Source organism: Pristiophorus japonicus, chromosome 13 (assembly GCF_044704955.1).
Source record: "Pristiophorus japonicus isolate sPriJap1 chromosome 13, sPriJap1.hap1, whole genome shotgun sequence".
Lineage (NCBI taxonomy): Eukaryota > Metazoa > Chordata > Chondrichthyes > Pristiophoridae > Pristiophorus > Pristiophorus japonicus.
This window is the reverse complement of record NC_091989.1, coordinates 105,898,632-105,921,206: the sequence shown is the minus strand read 5'-3', so window position 1 is coordinate 105,921,206 and position 22,575 is coordinate 105,898,632. Positions and strand designations below refer to the sequence as shown.

Genomic DNA, 22,575 nt, shown 5'->3' with positions numbered 1-22,575 from the left:
GAGAGCTGGGAAGACGATGTTCCCCGGGTTCCCAAAGAGCAGCGCCGACCGAGCTGGAGGAGAAAGAAGCTGTTCATCGGCAGTCTAAATCCCCACACAGACGACAGCAGCCCAGAACTCCTGACCTCAAGCAATCCTGCAGCCTCAGCCTCCACAGACGAGCAGACCCTGGAAGAGCAGGCGTTGATCGGAAAATCCATCGACGGACGACAAATCGGGGGGGCCCACGCGGAGAGAAAGTCGGGTGGCGGTCGCAGCTACGGTGGAGGCCGGGACGGCGGCGGCCGGAATGGCAGGAGAAGAGGCTACAGCGACTGCGGAGGCTACAGCGGCGGCCAGAACGGCAGGAGAGGAGGCTACAGCGATGGCGGAGGCTACAGCGGTGGCCAGAATGGCAGGAGAGGAGGCTACAGCGGCGGTGGAGGTACAGCGACGGCAGCGGCTACAGCGGCAGCAGGTATGACCCGGGAGAACACGACAGCTACTTGGGTGGGCACAAGAGCCAGAGCGGCAGATTAGGCAGCAGTTACGGCAGTTACGGAGGCCACAGGGAGTATGACTGATCAAATCCACAGGACCATTTCGTCCACGTATCAAGATTCAATCGTTCTTGGCCATTTTTCTTCTTTCTTCCTTCTTTACCCCTTCTAGTTCTTCTCAAAACGCCATGCCAGCGAGCTCAAGAGCAGCAGAGATCAGCAGAACAAAGGCAAGCAGAGCAACTAAAATGGTGACGCCCAGTGGATGCCTCGTGGGAACCACAAGATGGCGTCTTAAAAGGGAAATACACCCGGGAGCCTTAAAAGGGCCTTACACCGTTGGCAGTCCCCACAAAGAGACTTTTGTAAGGCAAGAGCGAATCTAATTGAGTAATGCTATTTGTATGATGACGTGATTTAGGATAAGAGTTAATATTTTGATGCTATATGGGTACTGTGTTTAAAATGATGGATATGAATGATTTACGAAACGAGTTAATACCACGAGGTACAAGTAAAAGGGTTAAGGGGTCCGTGACTAACATACGTAATGGACCAAGGCAATTTTCGATTTTACATGATTCATGCAATGGTTCAGCGGCTTCAGATGAGCCGCTAAGGCGACTACTGAGAACAGAGGCAACACACTAGTTACAATACCCTGTCTCAGCGCAGCCCATTACCTCGGGCTAAAAGGGGTAGCATACCGTACCTCACCCAGTGAGCTGGGATTAAATAACTGTTCAGTGTACCTGCAACCTTTTGACATAACATCTGTACCATACAATATATGTACCATACAAATGTACTGTCCCTGTATACCTGCTTTCTGTTGGAGGTTATACTCGTGACTTCATCACCCTTGTAAGGACTGCTAATACCTCATGCTTGCACCGGATCGCAAGCATAATCTCTACGTGGGGGGGGCAAGAGGGAAGAGGGAAGTGGATGGTCATGGACTCACACTCACAAATCAACCAGGATGAGCAAGGCTGAGGTTACTGGCAATGGCTCTTGGAACTGGGGGGGGAGTGAGATGTTATGTATTGTCCAGGTACATTAAATGTATAAGTACAATGGTGCGCCACAGAGGGCGCTGTGGTGGGAGACCTGGAAGTACCTGCAAGACAGAGTATAAAAGGCTGCCCACCAAACCTGAGGGGCACTCTGGAGTTACACAATAAAGGACTAAGGTCACAGCAGTTACTACAACACCAGACCGTGTGGAGTCAGTGATTTGAGCGCTACATATACCACAAGTTCTTTGGTGGCTGAACAGTCCAATAAGGGAGCCACAGACCCTGTCACAGGTGGGACAGACATTCGTCGGGGGAAGGGGTGAGTGGGATTGATTTACCACATGCTCCTTCCGCTGTCTGCGCCTGACCTCTTCACGCTCACGGCGTTGAGATTCGAAGAGCTCAAAGCCCACCCGAATGCACTTTCTCCACCGAGGGCAATCTTCGGCTAGGGACTCCCAGGTGTCAGTGGTGATGTTGCACTTTATCAGGGAGGCTTTGAGGGTATCCTTGTAACGTTTCCATTGCCCACCTTTGGCTCGTTTGCCGTGAAGGAGCTCCACATAGAGCACTCGCTTTGTGAGTCTCGTGTCTGGCATGCGAACTACGTGGCCTGCCTAGCGAAGCTGATCGAGTGTGGTCAGTGCTTCAATGCTGCGAATGTTAACCTGGGTGAGGACACTGATGTTGGTGCGCCTGTCCTCCCAGGGGATTTGCAGGTTCTTTGCAGGGGGCAGTGCTGTGCGGCGAGGACAGGCTGGTGAAGGACCTTTGTCTTTCGGATGTTAAACGTAAGGCCCATGCTTTCATATGCCTCAGTGAATACATCGACTATATCCTGGAGTTCTGATCAGAATATGCGCAGAAGCAGGCGTTGTCCGCATACTGCAGCTCAACGACAGAAGTTGGGGTGATCTTGGACCTGGCCTGGAGGCGGCGTAGATTAAACAGCTTCCGACTGGCTCTGTAGTTTAGTTCCACTCCAGCGGGGAGCTTGTTGACTGTGAGGTGGAGCATGGCAGCGAGGAAGATTGAGAAGCAGCCCTGTTTGACCCCGGTCTGGACGTGAAATGGGTCTGTAATGGATCCGTTGGTAAGGATCACAGCCTGCCTGTCGTCCTGGAGCAGGCGAAGGATGTTGACAAACTTTTGGGGACATCCAAAATGGAGGAGGACACTCCATAAGCCCTCACGGTTGACAGTGTCAAAGGCCTTTGTAAAATCGTAAAAGGCCATGTATAAGGGCTGGCGCTGCTTCCTGCATTTTTCCTGCAGTTGTCGTGCTGCAAAGATCATGTCCGTTGTGCCCCATCGGGGACGAAATCCGCACTGTGATTCTGGGAGGAGCTCCTCGGCCACAGGGAGCAGACGGTTGAGGAGAACTCTAGCGACAACCTTCCCAATGGCTGATAGCAGCAAGATTCCTCTATAGTTGCCGCAGGCAGACTTGTCCCCCTTTTTAAAAATGGTCACGATCACTGCATCTCTCAGATCTCCCGGCATGCTCTCCTCCCTCCAAATGAGAGCTTTGAGATGACACTGCTGTGGTATCGCAGCACCACAGCAGTGTCAGGTACTTATAATGAGTTTTCAATGAAACACACATTCCATGCACCAATTTAATATATAAAAGTTACTTCTTGACTTCCTGTGGTGTTGCACGTGAGAAATCAACATCATAGAATTGCATAGCGAATACAGCACAGAAACAGGCCATTCGGCCCAACCAGTCCATGTCGGCTTTTATCTTCCACTCGCGCCTCCTACCATCCTACCTCATCAAACTCTACCAGCATAACCTCCTTCCCAAGATCCACAAATAGTACTGCCTTGGTACATCCAGTTTCAGCCTGTTCTTGCCCTAGAGAACTGATTTCTTCCTATCTCGACTCTATTTGTTCTCTCCTTGTCCAGTCTCTTCCCACCTACATCTGCGATTCCTCCGACGCCCTCCGCCACTTTAACAGTTTCCAGTTTCCTGTCCCTAACCGCCTCCTTTTCACCATGGATGTCCAATCCCTCTACATCCCCCTCCAGTTCGACCTGAGGGCGCTCCGCTTCTTCCCCGAGCAGAAGCCCAACCAGTCCCCATCCGCCACTGCCCACCTCTGCCTGGCTGAACTTATTCTCACATTGAACAACTTCTCCTTCAACTCCACTCACTCTCTCCAAATTAAAGGTGTTGCTATGGGAACCCGCATGGGTCCTAGCTATGCCTGCCTTTTCATGGGATATGTGGAACATTCTTTGTTCCAGTCATACTCAGGTCCCCTCCCTCACCTCTTTTTCCAGTAGATTGATGACTGTATTGGTGCCATTTCCTGCTCTCGCCCTGAACTAGAAACTTTCATTCACTTTACTTCAAATTTCCACCCTTCCCTCACCTTCACATGCTCCATCTCCGACTCTTCTCTTCCCTTCATCGACTTTTCTATCTCCATTTCTGGGTATAGGCTATTAACAAATATTCACTATAAGCCACTGACTCCCACAGCTACCTGGACTACACTTCCTCCCACCCCATTCCATTCTCCCAGTTTCTGTTCTGACACCACCTTCCGATATGCCTTCCATTTTCTTCAACTGAGGATTCCCCTCTACCGTAGTTGACATCCCTTGACCATGTCCATTCTATTTCCCGCACTTCAGCTCTCACCCTTTCCCCTCCCTCCCCTTGTCCTCACCTTTCACCCCACCAGCCTCCACGTTCAACCGATCATCCTCTGCCATTTCCACCACCTCCAGTGTGATCCCACCACCAATCACATCTTCCCCTCCCCTCCCCTCTCAGCGTTCCGAAGGGACCACTCCCTCCGCAACACCCTAGTCCATTCCGCAGTCACCTCAGCAGCCCCTCCTCTTCCCACGGCACCTTCCCGTGCAAGCGCAGGAGATGTAATACCTGCCCTTTTACCTCCTCCCTTCGCATTGTCCAGGGCCCCAAATACTCCTTCCAGGTGAGGTGAGACAGCGATTTACTTGTACTTCTTTCACTTTAGTAGACTGTATTCGCTGCTCACATGTGGTCTCCTCTAGATTGGGGAGACCAAGCGGTGACCGCTTTGCAGAACACCTCCGTTCAGTCCGTAAATGTGACCACTCTCCACTCCACTCCCACTCTGATCTCTCTGTCCTTGGACTCCCCCACTGTTCCAATGAAGCTCAACGCAAGCTTGAGGATCAGCACCTCATCTTTCGTTTACGCACTTTACAGCCTTCTGAACTCAACAATTTGAGACCATAATCCCTGCCCCAATTTTAATTTTTTTTTTTCTCTCTTGGCTGTTGATGATTCTGCCATCTCCATTTACACCCTATCTAGACTCATATTTTGCTTCTCAACATGCCCCATTACCATCTCCTTTTGCCTTGCACCGTCATCCCTTTTGTCTCTCTAATCTCTCCTGCCTTCCAGCCTATCACAAACCTTCCCTTTTTCTGTTTCCTCCCCTCCCCCCTTTGCCTGCCCCTATACTTGCTTAAAATCCTGTTACATCTCTAACTTTTTCCAGTTCTGACGAAGGGTTATCGACCTGAGACGTGAACTCTGTTTCTCTCTCTACAGATGCTGCTTGACCTGCCGAGTATTTCCAGCATTTTCTGTATTTATTTCAAATTCCAGCATCCGCAGTATTGTGCTTTTGTCTATCAGCATAACCCTCTATTCCCTTCTCCCTCATATGCTTATCTTGCTTCCCCTTAAATGTATCTATACGATTCGCCTCAACTACTCCCTGTGGTAGTGAGTCCCACATTCTCACCACCCTCTGAGTAAAGAGGTTTCTTCAAATTCCCCATTGGATTTCTTGGTGACTATCTTATATTGATGGCCTCTAGTTTTGCTCTTCCACACAAGTGGAAACATTCTCTCTGTACCTACTCTATCTATCAAAACCTTTCATAATTTTAAAGACCTCTATTAGGTCACCCTTCAGCCTTCTCTTTGCAAGATAAAAGAGACCCAGCCTGTTCATCCTTTCCTGATAGGTGGTATCTCCTGATACATCGCAGTTCTGATATCATCCTTGTAAATCTTCTCTGCACCCTCTCCAGTGCCTCTATATCTTTTTTATAATTTGGCGACCAGAACAGTACTCCAAAGGCGGTACCTTTCAAAAAGTAAGGGGGAAACTGTTGCTGGGCGGTTTCTCGCCCAAAAACAGCTGTACCACTGAGAAAACTGCCGAAAATGAAGGTGAAAGTTTAGCCCGATCCTTCTAGAAATAAACCCCAGTGCTTGGTTTGCTTTTGCTGTGGCCTTATTGACCTGCATCGGCACTTCTAGTGATTTGAGTATTTATACTCTCAGATCCCTTTGCTCCTCTACCCCATTTAGATTATTTTTTTCTAGACTCATCAGTAATATGTGACCTGCTTATTTTCCTTACTAAAATGTAATACCCCACACTTATCTATGTTGAAATTCATTCACATGAAGTCTATTCTTGAAGTGAATCTGGATTAGAAGCTGAGCGTGCAGATGTAATTCAGTCCCCATTTTAAAGTCATACTTTCTGTCATTTTTATATTGCCATTATAAATTCTTGTGTCCACATTTATATTGGAATCTGCCCACACAAAGTCGTCATGCTGTAATTACACCTCCCACCAGTGGTGGTGCTGCAGCATCTCCACCTGGATTGATATTATTACATTTTTATATAGGCCGTTTCCGTTGTAAATAAGAATTAACAATTAAATAGTTAGTAGGAAGTACATGGCGTTTCACAACAACTTTTATATAGCGCCTTTAACAGTTGTCATATTTGACCCTGAAATAAGCTTCCAGCCACATATTCGCGGCATAACTAAGACTGCCTATTTCCACCTCCGTAACATCATCTGTCTCCGTCCCTGTCTCAGCTCATCTGCTGCTGAAACCTTCATCCATGCCTTTGTTGCTTCTAGACTTGATTATTTCAACACATTCCTGGCTGGCCTCTCACATTCGAACTTACATAAACTTTAGGTCATCCAAAACTCGGCAGCCCATGTCCTAACTCGCACCATGTCCCGCTCACCCATCACCACTGTGCCCGCTGACCGACATTGGCTCCCGGTTAAGCAGTGCCTTGATTTCAAAATTCTCACCCTTGTTTATAAATCCCTCCATGGCCTCGCCCCTCCCTATCCCTGTAATTTCCTTCAGCCTCATAACCCCCTGATATGTCTGCGCTCCTCAAATTCTGCTCTCTTGAGCATCCCTGATTATAATTACTCAACCATCGGTGGCCATGCCTTCAGCTGCCTGGGCCCCAAGCTCTGGAACTCCCTGCCTAAACTGCTCCGCCTCTCCATCTCTCTTTAGTCCTTTAAGACGCTCCTTAAAACCTACCTCTTTGACCAAGCTTTTGGTCACCTGCTGCAATTTCGTGTTATTTGGATCGGTGTCAAATTTATTTATGTTGTCTTATAACACTGCTTGGGACGTTTTACTATGTTAAAGGTGCTATATAAAATATAAGTTGTTGTTGTAGTTAAAAAGTCCCAAGGTGTTTCATAAAAATGTGGTCAAAGAGGTGGGTTTTAATGAGCACTTTAAAGGAGGAGAGAGAAGTAGAGACAGAGAGGTTTAGGGAGGGAATTCCAGAATTTGGGGACCAAGCAGCTGAAGGTACGGCTACCAATGGTCGGGCGATGGAAATCGAGGTAAGCAAAAGTTCAGAATTGGAGGGGCGCAGAGATCTGGGGGGTCGGGGGGCGGGCGGTTGTAGGGCTGGAGGAGTTTACAGAGATAGGTAGCCAGGGGCGAGGGCTGTGGGGGATTTGAACACAAGGATGATCATTTTAAATTTGAGGCGTTGCTGGACCGGGAGCCAATGTAGGTCTGCGAGCACAGGGGTGATGGGTGAGTGGGACTTGGTGCGAGTTAACACATGGGCAGCGAGTTTTGGATGAGCTGAAGTTTACGGAGTGTGGAAGGTAGGAGGCCAGCCAGGAGCGTTGGAATAGTCCAATCTGGAGGTAGCAAAGACATGGATGAGGGTTTCAAAAAGTGGGGGGGGGCGTCCTGGAGGTGGTGCCTGTTCTGTGTCATTCGGGGGCCTTTTGGTAGAATCTGTACCAAGTCCCGTGAATCGAGGAAAAGCGGTACTGGATTCCTTCAGGCTGAGCGCAAGCGGTCACTGCCGTCGGCACTTTCACAGGTACCGCTCGGCAGCGCTGCCTCCGGAGTCTGCAGCCGGCGTGTCTCTCAGCTTCAGTTAGGCGCCGCTAGGGGCCGCTGCACCTGGAGCCTGTAGGCGCTGTGTCTATCAGGGGCCGCTCGGGGCCACTGCCGCTGGAGTCTGTAGGCGCCATGTCTATCAGGGGCTGCTAGAGGCCGCTGCCGCTGGAGTTTGTAGGCGCCATGTCTATCAGGGGCCGCTAGGGGCCGTTGCCGCTGGAGTCTGTAGGCGCCATGTCTATCAGGGGCCGTTGCCGCTGGAGTCTGTAGGCGCCATGTCTATCAGGGGCCGCGAGGGGCCGCTGCTGCCGGCGTCCGTCAGCCGCTGCACTCGGTCTCTTCTCGCTGACAGACCGGGCTTGTGACCGGTTTCTCGGGGCTGGTTCCGCACCCGGCGGGGCAGTTTCTTCCGTCACGGGCCTCGCTCTGGGAACCCAGGCTCGGCAGCGCTGATTCCGGCCCCTGCCCCGCTCCGTTGTGTGACCCTTCCCCCGCCCGGGGCCCGGCTCTCATTGCCCCGGCCTTGCCCACCCTCCAGGACCCGCTCGCGTTGACTGGGCCTTCCCTTCCCCTCCCTCCCCGCCCCGCCCCGGGGAAACCCTCACTGGCTCCCCGGACCCCCTTGCTGAAGTTATCCCGGGCGGTGCTGCGTGTGTTGCGGCCGGGCTTGGCTCCCGATAGTCGGTGTGTCAGGTGGCGGTGCGGCCTCTCTCTCACCCCCGCGGTCTCCCGCTGGGGATTTCGCCCCTTTATCCCAGAGCTGAGCCCTGGCTCTGCCATGCCGGGTCCGGCTACCGGGAGCAGGGCCCGAGTGTACGCCGAGGTAAACAGCCTGAAACCCCGCGACTACTGGGACTACGAGTCGCACGTTCCTGAGTGGGGGTAAGAGAGAGAGAGACACATTATAGCAATGAAGTTAATGTTTGATTTGAATTCACAGACGTGTATCTATAGGGTGGGTAGACGTGTATCTATAGGGTGGGTAGACGTGCATCTATAGGGTGGGCGGGCCTGCAACTGCCGGGTGGATTCGTGGAAATATAGTGTTTATATATAGATATGTGTCGGGTGGCTGCATATAAATATATAAAGAAATATATTCCCAATAGAAATTGGCTCTAACTTGGCTGATTATATAAATGTCTAATTGTTAGAGCCTCATGAGTAATGAATTGCAGATAATTCCTTAATAAACCTTATGGTTTATCATATCATGATTTTCAATCCTTTGTTGTGAACTGTCCCACATCAGAAGTCCACATCAGTCCTCTGGTGCCACCACTTGTTTTTGCAGTCGTTAATGGTGCAGGAATGAAAGTGAATCGGACCACTACCGTCTTATAAACTTTTATCGTGTTCTAAAAAGAGACCACTATTTGGGTTACAACCTATTACTCAAGCTATTTGGGTTGCCATTTGCTTTCTTTGATTGGCTATTCGCCTAAATGTTGCCAATGTAAGATTAGAACCGAGTGGATCCTCTTGGCAGTTTCACTAATGTGAAACCTGAGCCAGTACTTCAGAGCACTGTTGATGATTGACCTGCTAGCTTGGCTCACTGATAAGACCTGGGAGATTAGATCTAGAAACATAGAAAATAGGTGCAGGAGTAGGCCATTCGGCCCTTCGAGCCTGCACCGCCATTCAATGACTTCATGGCTGAACATGCAACTTCAGTACCCCATTCTTGCTTTCTCGCCATACCCCTTGATCCCCCTAGTAGTAAGGACTACATCTAACTCCTTTTTGAATATATTTAGTGAATTGGCCTCAACAACTTTCTGTGGTAGAGAATTCCACAGGTTCACCACTCTCTGGGTGAAGAAGTTTCTCCTCATCTCGGTCCTAAATGGCTTACCCCTTACCCCTTATCCTTAGACTGTAACCCCTGGTTCTGGACTTCCCCAACATTGGGAACATTCTTCCTGCATCTAACCTGTCTAAACCCGTCAGAATTTTAAAAGTTTCTATGAGACTAGAACCGGGATTCTTCTCATGTGCCTCTATATACGCCTGCAAGCCAATGATGCAACAAATATTTCTAACTGGACAAACAGCAGAAAGCTTACCAGCACCCTGTGTGATCGAGGTCTTTATGCTTGGGTCTTGCCAACCTCTGCCTAAATACTTGGCCCTAGGAAGCATGACATGTCCCTACAGTTATGGATTCCACGTTGGGCAAACCAAAACTGCTTGCATCGATATCTGTAAAAATTTGGTTTGGAGATTGTTAAGCATGATGACTGGTTTCCACGCATGCTAGACACCCAGCTGACCAAAAAGAAAATTTTTGCTAAAGACCTGATAAAGCTTATTTTTAATTAACACTCACTCTTGTGTGAGGTCACACTTGCATATATTTTTTGTTTTTGTGGAGAATGTTTGCTTTAGTGTCAGAATTTTTATACGAACAAGCTGTTCTTGTCAGGTGATTTGAAAATGTGTGCATGACTTTCTGCTGTAACTTTTGTCAGTAAAGAGAAAAAATATAGCAGGGCTAGGCTAAGACAGGAATTCAAACCAGGTTGAACAGAGTCTGACCGCACAATCCAACAGTATCCAAAGGTTGCTGGGTTACATTAGGTGAGGATTTATGATAACAACAACAATTACTTCTACTTATATAACGCCTTTAACGTAATTTGTTTCCCTCGTGTTCTAAATTTAAGATCCAGAGGCACCCATTTTCACAGAAGTGAAACGAAGACTGGTGCTCCTCGTGGTCGAAAGGTGCGCCCAGTTGTTATGAAACATAGCTTGGTTCTTGGTCACCTCAGGCACCATTCATGTCGCCTTTGTTCGCACACACCTTGAGACTCAGTAACTGTCCAGATTGTCTGGCATCAGGGAATGTTGAGGTATACAGATATTATCTTGACACAGTAACTTGAGGGTTGAATATATTGGTGCACATACCTAACTAACTCCAATGCCTGAAATTTAATTTTTTTATCCTTGTGGTTAAATTCCTCCATGGCTTCACCCCTTGTTATCCTTAAACTTCTCCAGTCCTACTTCCTCTATTACCTCCCCCTAGCCCTCGAATGCACTCTTTGTCCAGCTTGGGCCTCTAGTGCATCCCTCTTCCTTTCACCCATAATTGGTGACCATGCTTTCGGCCTTCTAAGCCCCATGCTTTTGAATTTCCTTCCTCTCCATTGTTGGCCATCCTTAAAACCTACCTCTTATCCTCCTTTTGCCCTGTCTGCTTTTCCTTGCACCTCCTATGAAGCACCTTGGACCAATTTTCTACAAAATGATGCTGTGTAAAAGCAAATTGCTTTGGGATGGAGCATTTGTGCTCCAATAGCAGTGTGTTTGATTTACTTCACTTCTCAGCCCTGCTGTCAGGGAGAGGCAGTGAGCTGAAGTCAGTTATCTCTCTACTTGTGACCTGGTAGCCAGTTAGCAACTGGTGCAGTTGTGGCTGCATCTTGCCCATTTTGTAGCAGGAGCGGTAGAATGCAGGTTTGCTCAAGGTGCAACATATTGCACACTGGAAAACATAAAATAGGAGATATACTTATTGAATGAATGCAGTTGAACTGGCTAAGCGAGAAACTTTGCGATCTGGCAGTAATAGTAGACGTAACACACCATGCCTAGTCATGCAGATTAGCAAGCGACAAAGCAAGTAGAATCCTGTGCTATATTACCAGCTCAGTAGAGTATAAATCTGAGGCTGACCTGATGAAGCGGCAAAGTGATTGGGTAAGTCTGCATGTGGTGTGTGGCATTCAGTTCTGTCCATCAAGGGCCTGGAATCAATGTAATGAAAGGAGCATGAGGCTGATCCCTCAGGTCAGTGGACTGTCGCAAGGAAAATTTAGAAAAAAACCTTGTAGTCTTCAAAGGAGGTGATTGAGCGGGTTCTTTTAAAGGGCGTCTAAGATACTAAGTGGAATAGAAAGGGTTAATCTGGAGCACAAGTTAAACCGGATCTCTAGGATGAGGGGATAAGGTACAAACTAGCAAAAGACAAATTCTGGACTATTTCTCACAAAGTGGAGACAACTCTGAAATCATCTAAGAGGCAGTCGGGTGCTCTGTTGGTGGCTAGATGAACCGAATGACCTCCCTTTTCTGTACTTATCTTTATGATCGACAGGTTGGTTAGGAACTGCAGACACCATTTCATTAAAAAAAAACAAATAAAAAGCCAATGACATTTCACTGGTGTGTAGAGGGGAATAGTTGAGGAAAGATTGGAGAACCTCAAGTTCTTTCGTCTTGAGGGAAAGTTCTGGGAGAGGCACCTGATCAAGGAATATGAAATATTAAATGCTATGGGTTGATGTATATTTCATCATAAATCCCAGGAAAGTCAAACCAGCAAACAAAAATTTAAATAGATGAAATGTCATTTTGAGAGAGATATATTAGCAGGAATTTTACTCCGTGATAAATGTTTGTAATAATCTGGCAAGTTTATCATAAACTTGCATTTATATAGCACTTTTCGTGTTGAAATATCTCAAGTACTTTATACAATGAATCGCTTTTTGACGAGAAGGGAATGCTATAAAGGTAAACACCACTCTGTTTCAGCAATGTGCTGTAGAGACAAAAGATCAATAGCCAATCTTTTTACGTGGTATTGAGGGAGGAATGTTGTTCAGGACAGCTGCTGGTCTTCATATTAGTGCCACGGGAATCTTTAACATCTGCCGAAAAGATCTTTGATTAACATTTTATCCAATGGATGGCTTCCTTAATAATCCAAGTGGTGTTCGTGCTGCACTGGAGTTCCAGTGTAGGTTATGTAGGTTAAGCTCTTGAATGGGGCTACAACCCACGGTTTCTGAGTGATCCATACTGGGTAAGACAAAGACATCAGGGGCATTCAACCTGAATGCTAAGATGGGAGAATTGAGTACTCGAGGAATGAGGCTCAATGACATTTTCTTAGGTACTGTTTTACAGTTGAGTGAATTCTCTGCTGTTTAACGTTGAGAACATAAGAAATAGGAGCAGGAGTAGGCCATTTGGCCCCTTGAGCCTGCTCCGTCATTCAATAAGATCATGGCTGATCTGAAAGTCCAAATATACCAGTTGATGTGGTATATTTGGACTTTCAGAAGGCTTTCGACAAGGTCCCACACAAGAGATTAATGTGCAAAGTTAAAGCACATGGGATTGGGGGTAGTGTGCTGACGTGGATTGAGAACTGGTTGTCAGACAGGAAGCAAAGAGTAGGAGTAAACGGGTACTTTTCAGAATGGCAGGCAGTGACTAGTGGAGTGCCGCAAGGTTCTGTGCTGGGGCCCCAGCTGTTTACATTGTACATTAATGATTTAGACGAGGGGATTAAATGCAGTATCTCCAAATTTGCGGATGATACTAAGTTGGGTGGCAGTGTGAGCTGCGAGGAGGATGCTATTAGGCTGCAGAGTGACTTGGATAGGTTAGGTGAGTGGGCAAATGCATGGCAGATGAAGTATAATGTGGATAAATGTGAGGTTATCCACTTTGGTGGTAAAAACAGAGAGACAGACTATTATCTGAATGGTGACAGATTAGGAAAAGGGAAGGTGCAACGAGACCTGGGTGTCATGGTACATCAGTCATTGAAGGTTGGCATGCAGGTACAGCAGGCGGTTAAGAAAGCAAATGGCATGTTGGCCTTCATAGCGAGGGGATTTGAATACAGGGGCAGGGAGGTGTTGCTACAGTTGTACAGGGCCTTGGTGAGGCCACACCTGGAGTATTGTGTACAGTTTTGGTCTCCTAACTTGAGGAAGGACATTCTTGCTATTGAGGGAGTGCAGCGAAGGTTCACCAGATTGATTCCCGGGATGGCGGGACTGACCTATCAAGAAAGATTGGATCAATTGGGCTTGTATTCACTGGAGTTCAGAAGAATGAGAGGGGACCTCATAGAAACGTTTAAAATTCTGACGGGTTTAGACAGGTTAGATGCAGAAAGAATGTTCCCAATGTTGGGGAAGTCCAGAACCAGGGGTCACAGTCTGAGGATAAGGGGTAAGCCATTTAGGACCGAGATGAGGAGAAACTTCTTCACCCAGAGAGTGGTGAACCTGTGGAATTCTCTACCACAGAAAGTAGTTGAGGCCAATTCACTAAATATATTCAAAAGGGAGTTAGATGAAGTCCTTACTACTCGGGGGATCAAGGGTTATGGCGAGAAAGCAGGAAGGGGGTACTGAAGTTTCATGTTCAGCCATGAACTCATTGAATGGCGGTGCAGGCTAGAAGGGCTGAATGGCCTGCTCCTGCACCTATTTTCTATGTTTCTATGTTTCTATGATCATGGGCTCAGCTCCACTTCTCTGCCCGCTCCCCATAACCCTTGACTCCCATATCGCTCAAAAATCTGTATCTCCACCTTAAATATATTCAATGACCCAGCCTCCACAGCTCTCTGGGGCAGAGAATTCCATAGATTTACAACCCTCTAAGATGAAATTTTTCCTCATCTCAGTTTTAAATGGGCGAACCCTTATTCTAAGGCAATGTCCCCTAGTTTTAGATTCCCCTATGAGTGGAAATATCCTCTCTGCCTCCACCTTGTCGAGCCCCCTCATTATCTTATAAGTTTTAATAAGATCATTTCTCATTCTTCTGAACTCCAAAGTGTATAGGCGCAACCTACTCAACCTGCAAATGTTGCAGTTTAAAAACTCCCTTTATGCACCAAGAACTGCTTAAAGGTAGTAAAACAGAAAATGCTGCAGGTCAGACAGCATCTGCAGAGAGAGACACAGAGTTGATGTTTCAGATCGATGACCTTTTGTCAACTTAAAGACGGCTCATTTTGCAATTCTTGGCATGCGACGGAGTCTTAACTGATGCTTCACAGTTCTACAGTTTGCAAGGGAGTCCCAAGACTGCACTCTGAACAACAGAGAACTCTCCTGAGAGGGTTTATAAAATGAGTGCAGAATAATCCCCAGAGTTCCAATCACCGAAAGTGCAACTGCTGAGCAGCTGTACCGAGGGTGGGTGTGATGCAATCTCCTGCTCCAATGACACTTGTTGTCAGGATGCCTTGCAATAAGTACCAACAAAAAAGATAGGTTCTTGGAGACAGAATGTCTGTAGATAAGGGTTTACTGTTCTAATTAAAATGAAAAGCCTTTGGATGGGGACACGAGGTAGTCAAGTGACATAGCAATAGTGGTTCTCAAACTTTACAGTGTGGGGGATTGCTGCAAATATGGGCACCATCCTGCCCGAGCTACTGACAGACAGTGTTAGTTACCCGAAGGAAAACCGTGTTATCATTGCAAAAAGTTTTTTTTAAAAATATATAGCATACAGAAATAACATTAATAAGCCAACAAGTACAGAAAAATATATGGAATGCAGAATTCGCAAGACATTGTGCTCATACAGTGGCATGTCCTACCACAGACGGACAGAAATTTGCTGGCCTCGCAGATATTCTCAGTTCCTAGGTGTGTTGGCTATACTCATTCATTGGATTTATCCATCTCAGCTGGGCTGTCGGGGAAAGGCAAAAGGACCGGGCCAGACACACTAGTTCATACTGTTGGGAGATGGGAGGAAAGCAGGAAAATTGGGACGAAATACAATTGTGCAATCTCATTGAGGAGCAATGGAATGCTTGGTAGGGTAAACAGAACAATCAGAAGGGGCATTTTGGGGGGCAATGCAGAGAGGTCTTTATTCTGCAACTAACCTGCAGCAGTTAGTAATTGGCAGAGGACTTGGAGTACATGCTTACTCTGCGCCGTGGAGTGATGGGACTTGAAGCACGTGCTTACTCTGCGCCGTGGAGTGATGGGACTTGGAGCATGTGCTTACTCTGTTCCATGAAGTGATGGGACTTGGAGCACGTGCTTACCCTGTGCCGTGGAGTGATGGGATTTGGAGCACGTGCTTACTCTGTGCCGTGGAGTGATGGGACTTGGAGCATGTGCTTACTCTGTGCCGTGGAGTGATGGGATGCAGCTTTGTGACACATGTTGAGTTCTTCTAATTAAGAAGTGCAGGATATTTGCTTTTCGCAAGTTGACTGAGCCTATTGCAGTTCCCAGGCCAGACTAAGAAGTTTATTAAAAAGCCTATCTTTTTGTGCTTTCCAGAAGAGGGATGATGGTGCTGATTAATGAAACACTAGCAACAAGTTAGTGTCTGCAGAATATTGCCTCCTTATAATGTTTACAACTTCCTTACGAACCATTCCACAGCTTCTCAATTAGATTGAAAATTCAATTTTTCTTTTCTTCCAGTTTTGTCACCTTTTTTCTCCTCTGCTGACAGTGCACACTCGTGCCCCTTATCCACTGCACCATCAGTCCTCTGGTACCCCAGCCAAATCTGTCAAGTGTGAGTCTAGGCTGTGTGTTGGGTTATTCTAACTGGCCTCCCATCTTTCACCCTCCATAAACTTGAACTTATCCATTGCTGCCCATATCCCAACCTGCCCCAAGACCCCCTTACACATCACCCTGTGCTCACTAACCTACATTGGCTCCTGATCTATCAATGTCTTGCATTTAAAGTTCTCATCCTTTTCAAATCCTTCCATGGCTTCACATCTCCCTACCGATGTAATCTGCTCCAACTCTACAACCTTCAGAGAATTGTGCATTCCTCCAACTTTGGCCTCATGTACCCCCTTTGTCCCACCATTGGCGGCCGTGCCTTCAACCATCTAGGTCCTAAGCTCTTGAATTTTCTCTCTGCCTCTCCTTCTTTAAGAGCCTCCTTAAAACCTACCTCCTAGTCCAACCTTTTAGTCACCTGTCCCAACATCTCATTCTTGGATTTGTTGTCAATCTTTGTCTGATTATGGTCCTGTGAACCGCCTTGAGATGTTTTACTGCATTAAGGATGCTATATAAATGCAAGTTGTTATTTATCTTCCACATGCTTTTAAGAGATGGTTGGATGGGCACTTAAAGTGCCGTAACCTGCAGGGTTACGGACCTAGAGCTGGTAATTTGGATTAGACTAGATGACCTTTTGTTAGTCGGCGCAGATATAATGGTAAGTAATGCAGAGAGTAGAATACGGCCAGCATGATCTCCTGGACTAGTTTCAATCGCCTGGATGGGTCGTGGAGGAATTTTCCCAGATTTTTTCTCCCTAAATTGGCCTGGGTTTTTATCTGGTTTTTGCCTCTCCCAGGAGATCAGATGGTTCCGGTTGGGGTGGAGTGTAGATGTTTTCAGTATAAGGGGTGTTGCAGTGGTGTGGGGCGGACTGGTTGGGCTGGTGGGTGCTCTTTGCCTTTCTGTCATTGTTCATAGGTTTATGTGTAACCTTTAGGGCTGCTGACCAAGGGCCGTGCGGCTCTGTGTCGGCCGGCGCAGACACGATGGGCCGAAATGGCCTCCTCCTGTGCTGTAAATTTCTATGTTTCTATGCTAAGTGGTAAAATAGAAGAGGCAGGTAGCCCCAGGATTTCATCTTATGGCCATATTGGAGCACAGGAGTGCTATTGTCTTGAGCTCAGAGATTAAGACAAAAATATGTTTTACTACGTTAAAGGCGCTGTAAGATGCATTTCACTACTAAACCAATGTGGGAGCTTTGAGATTGCAAATCTATCCAAATTGTGGGTAGTCTTGTCGTGTGGGCACCTGCAAGTAACTTAGTGGAGACTGACCCTAATTCACTTTGTGTCGGTCTGATGCTTACTGGTCTCAATGGACAGTGCACAAACTCGCAGCACCATCCAGCCTCTTAAAGATCTTTGACAGGGTTAGTACTGTTTGGTACAAGGAGTCACACATACTTACTTTGACACTGTTGCTGCCTATTGCGTGTTTCAAGGACCTGGAAGTGAGCAGCCATAGTTTAATGGAGCGGAACTGCTTTCCAGCATCGAGCCTGTGACTGGAATATTCATGGTCTGATGCAGGTTTTTTTCTCCCCATCCACCCCCACCCCCCCCATCTCCTAAGGAGTATTTGTTAAATTATTCTGTAAACAGAATGAAGACATTCCAAACATACTTCACCAATGGAAGCAAAACATAGCTAATATTGTGACAGTACAACCGACAGTCTGTACACAGCCCTCAGGCTTTTGTTCCCCTCAGTTTTCTGTCCTCATGAAAGGCCCTGCCTGATATCAGGTTATGGTTATTGGGTACCAGCAGTTCTGGAGTACAGCCTGCAATAGGCCAGTCATGTGAGAGTCTGGACAGTAAACATTGATGGGCACAGAAGACATAATCCGAGTCCGATCCAATTGTCGATCTTTGAATAGGGTGTCACTGATTAGCAATCAGAAGTGGGTCTCTGGCCGATATTTTTTCCTCTGTGTACTAGTCCAAGGGCTTATTCGTCATTGTGGTGCTCCAACTGTCGCTTGAGCTCACATCTGACTTGTGTGCCTTAGTACTCAACAAACATAGAAACATAGAAAATAGGTGCAGGAGTAGGCCATTCAGTTCTTCGAGCCTGCACCATCATTCAATAAGATCATGGCTGATCATTCCCTCAGTACCCCTTTCCTGCTTTCTCTCCATACCCCTTGATTGCTTTAGCCGTAAGGGCCATATCTAACTCCCTCTTGAAGATATCCAATGAACTGGCATCAACAACTCTCTGTGGTAGGGAATTCCACAGGTTAACAACTCTGAGTGAAGAAGTTTCTCCTCATCTCAGTCCTAAATGGCTTACCCCTTATCCTTACACTATGTCCCCTGGTTCTGGACTCCCCCAACATCAGGAACATTCTTCCTGCATCCAACCTGTTCAGTCCCGTCAGAATTTTATATGTTTCTATGAGATCCCCTCTCATCCTTCTAAACTCCAGTGAACACAGGCCCAGTCGATTCAGTCTCTCCTCATATGTCAGTCCTGCCATCCCGGGAATCAGTCTGGTGAACCTTTGCTGCACTCCCTCGATAGCAAGAACATCCTTTCTCAGATTAGGAGACCAAAACTGAACACGATATTCCAGGTGAGGCCTCACTAAGGCCCTGCAGTAAGACCTCCCTGCTCCTATACTCAAATCCCCTAGCTATGAAGGCCAACATACCATTTGCCTTCTTCACTGCCTGCTGTACCTGCATGCCAACTTTCAATGACTGATGTACCATGTCACCCAGGTCTTGTGGCACCTCCCCTTTTCCTAATCTGCTGCCATTCAGATAATATTCTGCCTTCGTGTTTTTGCCACCAAAGTGGATAACTTCACATTTATCCACATTATATTGCATCTGCCATGCGTTTGCCCACTCACCTAACCTGTCCAAGTCACCCTGCAGCCTCTTAGCATCCGCCACCCACCTTAGTGTCATCTGCAAACTTGGAGAGATAACACTCAATACCTTCATTTAAATCATTAATGTATATTGTAAATAGCTGGGGTCCCAGCACTGAGCCCTGTGGCACCCCACTAGTCACTTCCTGCCATTCTGAAAAGAACTCGTTTATCCCGACTCTCTGCTTCCTGTCTGCCAACCAGTTCTCTATTCACGTCAATACATTACCCCCAATACCATGTGCTTTAATGTTGCACACCAATCTCTTGTGTGGGATCTTGTCAAAAACCTTTTGAAAGTCCAAATACACCACATCCACTGGTTCTCCCTTGTCCACTCTACTAGTTACATCCTCAAAAAATTCTAGAAGATTTGTCAAGCAAGATTTCCCTTTCATAAATCCATGCTGACTTGGACCGATCCTGTCACTGCTTTCCAAATGCACTGTTATTTCATCTTTAATAATTGATTCCAACATTTATTACTACTACTGATGTCAGGCTAACTGGTCTATAATTACCCGTTTTCTCTCTCCCTCCTTTTTAAAAAAAAAAAGTGGTGTTACATTAGCTAGCCTCCAGTCCATAGGAACTGATCCGGAGTTGATAGACTGTTGCAAAATGATCACCAATGCATCCACTATTTCTAGGGCCACTTCCTTAAGTACTCTAGGATGCAGACTATCAGGCCCCAGGGATTTATCGGCCTTCAATCTCATCAATTTCCCTAACACAATTTCCCGCTTAATAAGGATTTCCTTCAGTTCCTCCTTCTCACTAGACCCTCGATCCCCTAGTATTTCCGGAAGGTTATTTGTGTCTTCCTTCGTAAAGACTGAACCAAAGTATTTATTTAACTGGTCCGCCATTTCTTTGTTCCCCATTATAAATTCACCTGAATCTGAGTAGTGCTTTCCAGCATTGAGACTTAGTGTGTAATGTTTATGGTCTGATGAGATTTTGCACGAATGCATGGAGGTTTCTTTTTAAAGATTAACTTTATTGCCACGGTAAGTACAGGTAAAACGTCCCGAATCCGGAATTCCAAAAAGTGAATTTTTTTTTAGAAAAGCGCATTGCAGATGGAGTCGTCCGACGTGTGATCGGTCCGAGCCTTGCCGAATGACCCTCGACCCTAACCCACATGTGACCTGACCTGACTCACACGCTGTTTTAATGTCTGACCCGAAATCCGTAAAAATACAAAACCGGCGCGACTTCGGCCCCCGAGGTTGCCGGATTCGGAACGTCGGAATTTCTTCTCTGAAAACCGGCACGGCCTCGGTCCTGAGGTTGCCGGATTCGGGACGTTGTACCTGTATAGCAAGGGATGTGCATTCACCTCAAACATCAGGGCTTTAAAAGGTAAAGTTACAATGTGCAGCGAGCTGGTATATTTGGCTAACAAGTTCTAGCTACTTCATTTTACACTTATGAAGTACACCAGTGCACAGCCACGGCATTGCTTGCAGGTCTGAGGATGGCTGGGATGGCTGGGCTATACCCCAAACTCCCTGTTCAGGCCTGTCGTTCTGCCCATCCTCAGTCTCCTATTATCCCTGCTGTGGTCATTTTCTCCTTTGATATTCTCTTTAAAACAATTCCCAGCTCACGTTCTACCTAAGTCACATTGGAGGCTGGTGATGTCACAGTAAGATTAGTACTGATGCAGGAACAGATTTTGTTTAGTTGGAAATACTTGAAGACTGGCAGATTGACCTCAAATGTTAAGGATTCCTGAGCATGGGAAATAGACTTTACAATATTAATGTTGAGGTTTATTATGGATCTAAGTTTTAATAACTGCTGAATTTTGGATTTGTAAATGTTTGCACAGGTTGTCATTGGTCTAAATCTTGCTGGAGTGGAGCATCTTGCAATGTGTGCTGTTAGACATTTTCCGTGCCGTTCAGCTTGAAAAAATGTTTCCCTATAAGTTGCTGAAAGTGCAAGCTGATAATAGCATGGTGAAGGCAAAGGGCACCTGGAATGTTAGTGAATGACAGGACCAACAGTGTATCTCCATAACAAATTAAATTTAAGGATTGAGAAAGAAACATAGAAACAACTGAGAAGGATAATGAATTAGAATCAAATCAGGTATAGAAAGAGATATAAAAAGAGGGAAAGAAAGATTGGATTAGGAGGCGGAGGGGAAAAAAAGAAGTAAACATTTTTAAAATCTAAGAATTTACTACATGCAGGAATGGGACTCAACAGTTTAAATAGTTCCTTTTCTGGGCGTTAAAAGGTACATGCGTTATGTAGCAGCTCTAACTTTTTGCAGCAAGTTTAATTCAAGTTTAATGTGCAAATCTCGCAAATTATTAAAAATAATGGGGAGGTTAAGGGTGAACTGCCATTAGTGCTTGGCAAACAGCGGAGCGGAGTAAATCGATCAGCACATCACGGCGATTCACAACTGCCTGAACTTGCTGGCTGATTTATGCATTAAAATGGTGTGCATTCTGAACTCGCCATTACTTTCACAGCGAGATTTGGACTATTGCTTTACAGACTGAAACCTGTTGAATCCCTGTCCCCTCCGAGCTTTCTTTTATCGATCCACAGCTCAGTCTGTCAAAAACAGAAAAGTTTAACCTTCACCATTACTAATGACCAATTAGATCACTTGAAAGTGATACAAGGAATGGTTATTATTGGCCACTGCTGGAAAGCCTGTTACATAAACGTGCTGAATAGTAAGTAGATGCCAAAATGACATTCAACAGTCACATCACGGTTGCTATTGGCCAATGAAATTGTTTGAAAGGAACACCATGGCCACATGTTTACTATTGCCCAATAAGCTGCTTCAAAATTGACGCAGCAATTTTTTTAATTATTGAGTGATAGCCTTCTCATCTCTGAGTCAGTAGGTTGTTGGTTCAAGTCCTTAAGCACAAAATCTAGGCTGATGCTTCCGTGCAGTAGTGAGGGAGCGCTGCACTGTCAGAGATGCTGTCTTTCAAATGAGACGTTAAACCGAGGCTCCCGCCTGCCCCCTCAGGTAGATGTAAAAGTTTCCATGGCACCATCTTTGAAGAGGAGCAGAGAAATTCTCCCCGGTATCCTGGTCAATATCTATCCCTCAACCAACACCTAAAAACAGATGATCTGGTCATTATCACATGGCAGTTTGTGGGACCTTGCTGTGAGCAAATTGGTTGCTCCACTTCCGACATTACCACAGTGACTACACTCCAAAAGTACTCCATTGGCTGTAAAGCGCTTTGAGATGTCCTGAGGTGGTGAAAAACGCATATAAATACAGCTCTTTCCTTTCTTTTTATTTATAGTATAGATGGATTTACACTAACAGACACATTCTGTGTTTAAAAAAAACTGTTTTGGGCAGAGCTGGCTGGAGCCAAAAAGGATCAAAAGCTTCCTCCAAATTTTTGGGAATCTGAACAAACGTCTTTAGGACTTTAAAAGCAGAATTTTCTTTAGGAGCCAACTGAACTCTTTCAGGAATCTGCTCTGACAGACGCAGTGCAGACTCCTCTGAAGTAAACATGCATTGTCTGTATCAGCGGAGATTTGTTCTTGCAGATACTCTTGTGTTGATTTTTACTGTTACTTTAGCACTGCTGTAATCCGCTTTCCTCTCCTGACTCCTGACTCCAGTGGCATAAGTCCCTCCTGGAGGGGCTACACACCTTCACAGACGGAGTATAACTCCAGTCTGGTGCTGCACCTGGTT

General features: G+C 46.3%; 1 protein-coding gene across 6 annotated transcripts in view; it reads left to right on the top strand.

The window, feature by feature from the left end:
• csnk2a2b (casein kinase 2, alpha prime polypeptide b) overlaps positions 1–22,575 on the top strand; it is a 147,656-nt gene that overhangs the window by 73,969 nt on the left and 51,112 nt on the right. Inside the window, exon 1 of one of the 6 annotated variants that reach the window (XM_070897811.1) lies at positions 7,965–8,546. The exons of the other annotated variants lie outside the window; for them this stretch is intronic. Coding sequence (XP_070753912.1) covers positions 8,443–8,546 — 104 coding nt within the window. The 5' untranslated portion in view covers positions 7,965–8,442. Of the gene's footprint in view, positions 1–7,964; positions 8,547–22,575 lie in introns of those variants that run through there. 6 annotated transcript variants of the gene reach the window in all.